The sequence below is a fragment of the Aspergillus aculeatinus genome, assembly GCF_003184765.1.
Source record: "Aspergillus aculeatinus CBS 121060 unplaced genomic scaffold BO66scaffold_9, whole genome shotgun sequence".
Taxonomy (NCBI): Eukaryota; Fungi; Ascomycota; class Eurotiomycetes; order Eurotiales; family Aspergillaceae; genus Aspergillus; species Aspergillus aculeatinus.
In genome coordinates, this window is record NW_020291478.1 from 442,350 (window position 1) to 452,163 (window position 9,814).

At 54.9% G+C, this 9,814-nt stretch overlaps 4 protein-coding genes across 4 annotated transcripts in view; 2 read left to right on the top strand and 2 right to left on the bottom strand.

The window, feature by feature from the left end:
• The first annotated feature begins 1,139 nt into the window (after positions 1 to 1,139).
• On the top strand, positions 1,140 to 5,381 carry BO66DRAFT_251667 (putative MATH and UCH domain protein). Its single transcript, XM_025642966.1, has 2 exons — positions 1,140 to 1,836; positions 1,899 to 5,381. The coding sequence occupies exons 1-2, from the start codon at positions 1,455 to 1,457 to the stop codon at positions 5,291 to 5,293; spliced, it is 3,777 nt and encodes a 1,258-aa protein (XP_025506806.1). The 5' UTR covers positions 1,140 to 1,454; the 3' UTR covers positions 5,294 to 5,381.
• A 333-nt stretch (positions 5,382 to 5,714) lies between these two features.
• BO66DRAFT_426788 (uncharacterized protein) lies at positions 5,715 to 6,291 on the bottom strand (the record flags this gene model as incomplete). Its single annotated transcript, XM_025650304.1, has 1 exon — positions 5,715 to 6,291. The coding sequence occupies one exon, from the start codon at positions 6,289 to 6,291 to the stop codon at positions 5,977 to 5,979; it is 315 nt and encodes a 104-aa protein (XP_025506807.1). The 3' UTR covers positions 5,715 to 5,976.
• Positions 6,292 to 6,919: 628 nt separating this feature from the next.
• On the bottom strand, positions 6,920 to 9,308 carry BO66DRAFT_368371 (rRNA (cytosine-C5-)-methyltransferase NOP2; the record flags this gene model as incomplete). The annotated part of the gene is made up of 1 exon (XM_025645335.1): positions 6,920 to 9,308. Exon 1 carries the CDS (start codon positions 9,251 to 9,253, stop codon positions 6,920 to 6,922), a length of 2,334 nt encoding a protein of 777 aa, XP_025506808.1. The 5' UTR covers positions 9,254 to 9,308.
• Positions 9,309 to 9,617: 309 nt separating this feature from the next.
• Positions 9,618 to 9,814, top strand: part of BO66DRAFT_409213 (uncharacterized protein) — a gene marked incomplete at both ends in the record, with an annotated part of 983 nt that continues 786 nt past the window's right edge. Inside the window, one exon of the mRNA XM_025649163.1 lies at positions 9,618 to 9,725. Coding sequence (XP_025506809.1) covers positions 9,618 to 9,725 — 108 coding nt within the window. The remainder of the gene's footprint in view (positions 9,726 to 9,814) is intronic.

Consider the following 9,814-nt stretch of genomic DNA (forward strand, 5'->3'; position numbering starts at 1 on the left):
AAAGACCTACTGCACAAAGAACTCAACGAAGGAAAAGTTGTAACTGTGATAGTGAACAATGAAACGGAGTTTCCTTGCCTTGAAGATGTTTTCTTTGATTGGAATTGGAAGTGTTGAAATCATACCTACTTCTTTTCTCCTTTTCTCCTTTTCGCGAGAGTGAAGGGGGGTGAGGGGGGAATTGATGGAAAGGAGGGGAAAGGCAACCAACGCAAATTGACAGGTCAGTTCCTGGTGTGTTGTTTCCCCCCGGCTAGTTCGGTCGATCAATCGCACGACAATCGATAAGATATTCCGTCTTCCTCTCTCTTTATTTTTTTTCGGGGGGGATCTTTTTTGGTTGGTTCTTTCCATTCAATTTGGTTGGGTGAGAACAATTGATTTTATTTTTCTCTCTCAGTTCTTTTCATCTCTCAATTGCTTTATCCGAGTGCGGTGGCAATGGACGGGATGGAGACGGATGTTAATAATCCGGGGGAAAAAAAAGAAGCAGAAGTTCAGAAGTGGCTCTGATTCCCCAATAACCAGCGGTGAGCGCCTCGTGATTTGGCCGCTGCATTGCCGCCTCATCCTCATCCTTTTGCCATTGGCTCTTCCCCCTCGATCAGTAGGCTCTGTCGCTTTTGTTGCTTCTTCTGATTTATTATTATTATTATTATTCTTCTTCTTCTTCTTTTTTCAATCCGTCCATTCCCTCTTCCTCTTCTTTCCCCCCTTCATCTGCTTTCCTACCATTTTACCATCTTTCATCCTCTTTTCGCGGGTTGAGATAGCTTCTCTCTCTACTTATCTATACTTCCCGCACCTCCTCCCCCGGATTTGATATACCATACGGAGGAGTACAGCACAATCTCTCCGATTCAGTGTGATTAGTCTAACTGTGATAGACTGTTGCTGAGCATCAGCCAACCTCCACTTCCCCTCACACCATCCCTTTCTCTCATTGTTTGTCTTTCTCAGCACTAGTGGTTGACACTTGTGCCCCTAATTTATTTTCTGCTGCTGCTCCAGCCTTGGGCCACTTCCCCCCCCCTCTCCCCCGATAAGCCTTGCTCGTTGCATCTTATCGTTGGCCTTTTCTAGACCCTCGCTCTTTTTCTGCCTGTCAGGCTCTCACGTCTCAATTCCCCCCATCATTGCCCCTCTGTCCTGCTAGCAGCCTGACCACTCTTTTGGGACTCGTCAGCCTGCCATCCAAACACTCGAGCAGGCAGCATTGCAGCAGACTTCCTGACCATTGAATGTCTGATTGTCTTCCGTTGGTTGCACACATTCTGAGGCTAAGACTCCTCGTGTTTCTCAGCTTTGACTCATCCTTTCCAGTCTAGCCCTCCTTGACTCGTGTTTTGTCTCGCCTTTGACAGTAGCCTTTAGGGACAGGCCATCCTATTGCTACTATTACTTGTCGTCTCTTGATTGTTGTCACACTTGTCCATCTTCTTTGAGTCCCAGAAATGGATTCTCAGATCGAGACTTCAATTGCATCGGTGGACCAGGTGCCCCCTCCGATCATCCTCACCACCGACTCCATTCCCACTGAGCCAGCCACGGCAACAACGGTGGCCCTTGAGACCACCACGGAGGATTCTCCTGAGCCGCCTAGCGACATGCCTTCCCAGCCGTCGACAGAGCCCCGATCTGAGGAGCTCCCAGATGCCCCGCAAGGCGAAACACAGACCATCGAGGATTCCGACCCGGCATCAGCGGGTCAATCAGCTCCACCTGAATTAGAGCATGCCTACTGGGCCGAGATTGAGGAGGACTCTACAGTGCCGGACGAAACAGAGATGAAGGAAATTGAATCTGCGGCGGATGGCGACTACAGCGCCTATGAGTGTAAGCTTCCAAACCACGGGACGAAGGATAGAAAACGTGGAGCGGACTGCTGACCAGCCTAGATGACTACTGGGAGAAGAATTTCCACGCCGATCTAGATGATTCAGAGTACCGTCCTATCCAGAAGGCACGTCTGACGTGGAAGATCAAAGGCGTTCGTGGCTCTCCGGACCGCCCCAACCGCGCTAAAATCATGCGCTCGCCCCCAGCTTACATGGGTGGCTATTGGTGGACCATCAAGTTCTTCCCACGCGGTAACAATGTCAACTCCCTGAGCATTTACATCGAGTGCTCTCCGACCATGCCCAGTCCAGAGAAGTCTTATCCGGATACGGAATTCAAGGTGCTCCAGGGCCCTGCTGAAGAGAGCTTGGACAACAATGCTCCCGAGCTTGACATCAAGTTTGCAGAGACTGAGGATACGGCTGCATGGCTTGAGCAATTCAAGGCGCAGTACCCTCATGCTCGCCAGGAGAATGCTGCTGGGGCTGGTTCCTGGCGGGTGTCCGCTCAGATTGGCGTCATACTCTACAACCCAGAGGAGCCTCGAACGGGTTGGATGCAGTCGTCATGCCACCAGTTCAACTCACATAACCTGGACTGGGGCTGGACTAACTTCCACGGCCCGTGGGACCAGATCCATCGCCGTCAGCGGGGCCAGCGCCAGGCACTGCTTCGGCACGATACGCTCGCGTTCGATGCTTACATCCGCATCGTCGACGATCCCACTCGGTCGCTTTGGTGGCATGCCAGTGACACCGAGCCTACTTGGGACAGCTTGAGCTTGACTGGCTACCGTCCCTTAGGTGACTCGGTTATCAACCACAGTGCGGAGGTAGCCGGGCTTGCCACGTGGCTGCACCTTGCTCCCTTCTGCAAGATTATCCAGAAAGCGAACGTCTTGGAACATCTCAGTGACTGTGATGTCAAACCCAAGCCGCTTTGTGACGCGTTGCAGAAGTTCCTCTGGCAGCTGCGTTCGCGAGGCCAATCACTGCAGTACGTAGACACTGATCTCATCACATCAATTCTGCGGAACTTGCATGAGTACTCGGGGGATGTGTGCGAATTCTGGGAGCGTTTGCGTCGGACCCTCGAGATCGAGCTTGAGGGCACCGCTGCAGTACATGAGCTCGCCCAGCTGTTCGACAGCCCGTCTGTCGAGTCACTTCCTGTTGGTGCGACAGGAGAGGGTGTGATTAACACCATACCGAAGGAATACAATTCCCGCATCTGCGTATCTGCGGATCAGGTCAAGACCACCAGCGACGCCTTCACTCAATACCTTAGTGCCAAGCCGGGACGGTGGGTGCTTCCACCCATCCTACACCTGGAGCTTGATCGTCAGCATTTGGATAAGGCAGCTCGGCAGTGGCGCCTCCTTTACAACCGGGTCGAGCTGGATGAAGAGCTAGACCTCGCACCTTATTTGCTGGATGGTCAGGATGGCAAGTATGTCCTGTATGGGTACATCGTCCACCGTGGCCGACGCACCTCAGGCAAGTTCTTCAGTATTCTTCGCCCAGGTGGACCTGGTACCAGGTGGCTGGCTTTCGATGATGGGAGCGACAACCGTGTCGAATGTCTGACTCGCAAGACTGCTCTGGGACCTCACCTTGGTCTGGACGCCTCGCAAAAGCCTGATCACAAGACCGGCCACGACGTCGCCATCGCAGTGATGTACATTCGCAGCGACGTCGTGCAGGATTACTTGCCTGGTCCTCAGGGACCGTGGGAGGTGTCCGCGTCGCTGAAGGAATACTACGAGACCGGAAACTTGCCTTCGGCTTCGACTGAAAAGGATGAGATCGAAGTTGAAGTCTACTCGCTTCCGAAGTACGATCAAGTAGGCAGTCTATTTGATACCTACGATCTGATGGCACAGGCCAAAACGGCAAACAGCGTGATGTATCTAACGGTGCCTCGCTCGTCCAACTATGTTGATCTCCGCAAGAAAATTGCGTTGTGGGCGTCGACCAAGACGGAGCAGGCCACTAGTCCTGAATATGTTCGCCTGTGGCAGATTGGACACACTCGCGACCAGTTTGGTCCTACACTCGCTTTTGCCCGCATCACAGAGCTATCCAAAAGTCTGGAGCTGCCTGCCAAGACGGCTCGCTTCTGGATGGAGATTGTTTCGGATGCAGATGCGAAGCTGTTCGCCATCGCCGACCCGCAGCAAGCCATTGCTATGGAAGCCAAGCCAGAGGAGGCTATTCTTGAGCGAGACGGTTCTGAGTCTTCCGAGGATAGACAGTCTCTTCATGAGGTCGGCGCTGCCGAGCCCAGCTCATCTGGCAATATTCCGGAGCATTTGTTGGATAGCATTGTTCCGGAACCAGTGTCTCGTGAAGTCGACCCCGAGACCAACCCACAGGATGCTGAAGCAGCCACCGAAAGCCAGGTCGCTGAGACAGTCCACGTTGAGGACACTGCTGCGAGAGATGAGAATGATGCCGTCATTGCTGCAATCATCGCAGAGGATCTTCAACAAATGGAAGTTGAGGCTTCTGAGCCCGTTTCCGTGGTCGAGGATCCCATCGAGACGCCCTCTGACGCTCCAGTTGAGACTGTTGTGAGCGTGGATGCCCCTGCAGAGGTTGAAGTCCCTCAACCAGTGGAGCACGTCTACTACTTCATCCAAGTCTTCGACATTGAGGCGCAGATCCTACGGACCGTGGGCTCTTTCTTCTCGAAGAAGGAAGAAAACATCAAGGCCGCTATTCGCAAGCATCTCAAGTGGGCGCCAATGAAGGACTTCCAGATCTGGCAGCGTGTGGATGGTACTAACGTGACCACCATGGCTTCCGGTGAGACGTTCGAGACTTTCGTGCCGGATGGTACCTGCTTTATAGTTGGGGATAAGGTTAACAAAGATCGCCGTCTCAAACTCAACATTGAGGGCATGTTCGCCAACCCTGACCAACTTGTTCGCTATCTGTGGGCCGCCTCGCGCAGACATCCTACGCGGGCTCACACGGGTACGAAGACCCTCAGGGCCACGTTCACCAGCGAGTACTACAGCGGTGAATTCATGAAGGGTTACTTCCACGGCAAGGGCACGCACGTCTCCGACCTTGCGGCCACGTACGTGGGTGATTTCGTGCTCGGCAAGCGCCACGGCAGCGGCTATATGGAGTACCCGATTGGCGATACCTATGAAGGTGACTGGTCCGAGGGTGTCTGCCATGGTCAGGGTACCTTTGTCGAGCGCAAGACCGGCAACAAGTACGTGGGTGGCTACAAGGACGGCAAGCGCCACGGCAAGGGTATTAGCTACTGGGAAGTGGCGGACGAGGAGATGGATCTGTGTCAGATCTGCTATGGCGACGAGCAGGATGCCCTGTTCTATGACTGTGGACATGTCTGCGCGTGCGTGACGTGTGCTCGCCAAGTGGATCTCTGCCCGATCTGTCGGAAGAGCATCATCAGCGTGGTGAAGATTTACCGGACTTGATTGGTATTGATTTTTGAAATTGCGTTGGGGAATATTCTGAATGGTACAGAATGGAGTGACAAGGTGTTGAATGGTTTAGAAGTTGTGGCTATGGATATATGAAGGGGATGCTTAGATAGCGTGGTGCTTTCCGTTAGATACCTGCCTGCTGCCTGCTTTTCGAATTTTTTGGCTTGATGCATAGCAAAGTTTTGAAAGATAAGATGCTTGTCCATAAACGTGTGAATGAAGATCGTTGCTCAAAACTCTTGCTTTGTCGCTTACAATCCATGCCTTGTCACTTGCAATTCCGCTTGTCTGTAAAAGTACGTTCGAGGCTCAGTAGATCGACCAGTCGGCCTTCTTACCTTTTCTAAACCTTAACATACAACATCTGCCAAAGAACCCAACCCCACTAATCCCCTCCCAACAGCCCCCCTCCCTTATCCAGTCCAACAGTCCAACCCTCATCCACATCCAAGCACCACCCAAACACAAACCCCAGCCCTGCAATCATCCATCCGTATCCCTCCCTCATCTCCAATATTCCCACCAGCCCACCGAGAGCAAAATCCCAACGACAACCAAGTGCACACCATACCAATTCCCGCGCAAACAACCAGCTAAGAACCCCCTGTAACCCATCCACCCCAACTAACTAACTCTTTATCCCCCACCAAACCCCTCCCCCACGGGAAAGAAAATCAACACTTCCGATCCGCACACCACAACCGCTTATACCCACTCCAGCACCCATTCCCGTAAGCCTGGCAGCAGTCCCCGCCGCGGGGCTGCCCCCGCTCCCAGTCGCAAAAGTACTGGGCGGTGCCGAACTCGGTCGTGGCGACGAAGGTGCGGCCCTGCGCGTCCTCGGTGCCCACGTGGTCCGGGCTGGTGCCGCACGCCGGCGCGCTGCCCTCCCAGATGCAGTTGTTGTGGTCGCCGGTGTAGCAGGCTTCTATTCCTTCGATGAAGGAAAGGAGGGGGAGGAGAAGGATTGAGAGGAGGGTGGGGTTCATTTTTTGGGGGTGCGGATGCGGATGAAGAAAATTTTGTGGTTGTGAGATGTTGTATGTGATTTTGGGAGGTGATAAATGGTTGAGCTCAGGTGTGCAGTGCGCAAGAGTGATTGTTATAGGGGTTGGGGTTGGGGTTGGATTTGAGGTCGTGGGATTGGTTGCACAGAGGTATCAGCTCGATGAATGCGGACTGGGTAGGTCCTACATATAGGGTGTCGGGTGTCCTGCTTGAGGGTGAGTTTATAGAAGAAAAGCATAGGGCAAGCCTCAACGTCAAGACTCGCATCTGATTCTAGTTGCATGGATGGTTTTGCTGGGCTGGGAACCAGACTTATTCCGAAGCAAACATGCTTGACGCGGAGACGAGCCACACTCAACTCAGTATCAATGTCGATGATTCATTGACACCATCCACCTACACTCTAACCCTGTCACAAAATACAGTAGTCAACCAGTCTAGCCTTTGCACAAACATAATGGTATCTATTGACGAACTTCAAACCGAAGCTATCTATCCATTTCAAAACACTAACAGAAAACAAAGTATGCGCCACCCATACCAAACACAAGACTAATGCTTTTGTTTCAAACCAGACATAATATATGCAAACCCAACTACCGCCCTCTCTTATTTCTTGGCAGGCTTCTTGGCCTTTCCGCTCTTATTATCGGCCTGCTTCTTCGCGGCGCTCTTCTTCTTGTCGGAGGGAGTAGTTGTAGAGGTGGCGGGAGTGGCAGGGGTGGCAGGGGTGGCCGGGGTGGATTCTTGCGTCTTGGTCTTCTTCGCGGGCTTCTTGGCGGCCGGGGACGAAGTAGACTCATCCTTCTTGGCCTTGGTGTCGGCATCAGCCGCCTTCTTCTTCTCCGTCTTAGGGGAGGCCTCCACGGCGGGCTTCTCGGTTTCGGAATCGCTCTTGGGCTTGGAGGAGGATTTGGCGGGCTTCACGGCCTTCGGGTTGAGACCCTTGCGACGCAGACGGTTGCGCTCCGCGCGGGCAATGCGCTCAGCGTCCTGGTCGTCTTCCTCGAAGGGACCGAACGAACCACCCTCGGTCTCCAGAACCATGCCGTCTTCGTCAACAATCGGGGTCTTGTCGATGCTCTCGTCGTCGGTGGAGGGGGCGGACGGGGACTTGCTGGCCTTGCGGTCGGACTTGGTGGTTGCGGCGGCGGCGGCATCGCCGGGCTTGCCGGTCGGGGACGGGCCGGTCTTCTTGAGCTTGCAGACGAAGAAACCGTCGACGTTCTCACGGTGGGGGAAGTACCGGCGGGTCAAGGTCATCTTGGCGTCGAAGTGCTTGCCCATGTAGCTGGTCATACCGGGGCTACCGAAGTCACCCAGACCAGTGTCGACGAGCTTGACATTGGGGCGCTTGCGCAGAATGTAGTTGACCACCGCCTCGTTCTCCTCCACGGTAACACTACAGGTCGAGTAGACAACGTAGCCTCCCGTCTTGGAGTTGTGGTCGACGGAGTCGATGGCGGCCAGAAGCAGCTGGCGTTGCATATGGGGAATGGCAAGGAAGTCGCGCTCGTTCTTGGAGGTCTTGACGCTGGGATCCTTGGAGATAACGCCGGTACCGGTACAGGGGGCATCAAGAAGGACACGGTCGAAGCCACCCATAGCCTTGGGGAAGGCAGTGCGGGCATCCATGTTGGTCACGATGGTGTTCTTGCAGCCGAGACGGTGGATGTTACCAATCAAACCCTTGGCACGGGGCTTGCTGGCATCATTGGCGATGACGGTGCCGGTGTTGCGCATCAGAGCCGAGATGTAAGTGGTCTTACCACCGGGGGCAGAGGCCATATCAAGAACACGCTCGTTGGGTTGAGGGGCCAGGGCCATGACGGGAAGGAAGGAGGAGGCGGCCTGGAGAATGTAGTGACCGGCCAGGTACTCGGGAGTAGCACCCAGGGGAACGGCAGACTCGAAGACCTGCAGACCGACCTTGGACCACTTTCCGACAGGCTCGAGGACCACACCACGGTTGATCAAGGCCTGGGCCAATGACCGACGGTTGGTGCGCAGGGTGTTCGTACGGATAACAACAGGACGCGGGGTTTCGTTGGCTTCGAAGAAGGCAAACGCCTCCATGGGGGTGAAGAGGTTGAAGAGCTTCTCGGCGAGGTAGGGCGTGTAGCCGTAGTAGGTGCAGATGTCGCCGAGGAGCAGGTTGACGTAGTCGGTTCGCGACTTGCCGGGCTGGCCGAGGGTCTTCAGGTCGCCCAGGATACGGATGGCGTCGGTGATTCTCGTGCGCAGCAGCTGGAGGTCGGGGGCCAGACCGGGCTGGCCCACGTCGTCGGCGAAGACGTCGGGACGGTCGCCCGCGATGTTGGTCTGCATGGCGGATTCCTGCAATTCGAGCTCGGCCTCTTCCTCCTCCTCCTGTCTCGCCATGTCCAACTTCCGGGACAGACCCTCAATGTTGGCAGCCGTCAGCCTCTCCTCCGCGTCGGAAAGGTCTTCATCGTCGGAGAACATGGCTTCGCGGGGGTGGTCGTCGTCCTCGGAGTCGACAACCGAGTCATCATCATCGGAGGCCATCTCGTCATCGCTCACGGCATCGAGGTCGCCGAACTCATCGTCCTGCATCTCCTCATCGTCCAGGTCGGACCACGCATCCTCATCATCCTCCTCCTCCGCCTCGTCGTCCGAATCCATGAAACTCGACTTCTTCGCCGCGGCGGGCTTCTTCTGCTCCTTGCCCTGAGCCTTAGCCTTGGGCTTAGTCTCGACCTTGGTCGCCTTGCCGTTCACAGCACCATTGGCCTTCTTCTTGGCGACGGGCTTGACGGACTCCTCCTCCTCCTCCTCAGCGGGCGCTCTTCTCCGCTTCTTGCCCGACTCGGCGGGCTTGGTCTGGGGTTCAGCGGCCTTGCGCTTTTTGTATATGGTGATCTTGGACTCATCCAGCGGGGCAGGAGGACCCTGCTTCTTCATGCGATTTCCCCGACCCATAGTGAATAAGGACTGTGACAGAAATTCGGGAAAAAAGGGAGGTTTGACAAGTCGGTTCCTGTCTGATCAACTCGGGGGAAAGATCTAAACTTTTTTTTCCTTCCTTCGCCGTACATTTTTTCCCGCGGGCGGTCAGAGCCAGCAGTGCGGTGCGCCCCGCCCACCGCCTTTACTGCTGCCTAAGGCAGAGACGCAATCTGCGGCTGCATCAACAACATCCTCCGATCCCGATCGGGTAATTCCATCCATCGACATCATATTTATCCCCCCCCCCCCCCCCTCTTTTCCCTCTCCCCCAAACCACAAACCAACGCACTACAACCCACACCTCTCCCCAAGGAGACCTAATTCCTTGCTCATCAAAATGGCCTCCGAAATCTCCTTCGCCAAAGCCTTCCTCTCCGCTCTGGACAGCCGACCCATCAAGCTCCGAGCCGACTATGTCCACGACTGCCCCAACGCCCGCATACCAGTACGTCCTCCGCAGCCCGTACACCTTGCCCTCGCTGCCCATACCCCATTCACCTCCTTCCCCCATCCCCCCATACCCCTATACCCCCC

Coding starts and splice junctions, on each gene's coding strand:
- BO66DRAFT_251667 (XM_025642966.1), top strand. CDS start 1,455: ATGGATTCTCAGATCGAGACTTCAATTGCATCGGTGGACCAGGTGCCC. Junction 1,837..1,898: donor CGACTACAGCGCCTATGAGT/GTAAGCTTCCAA, acceptor TGACCAGCCTAG/ATGACTACTGGGAGAAGAAT.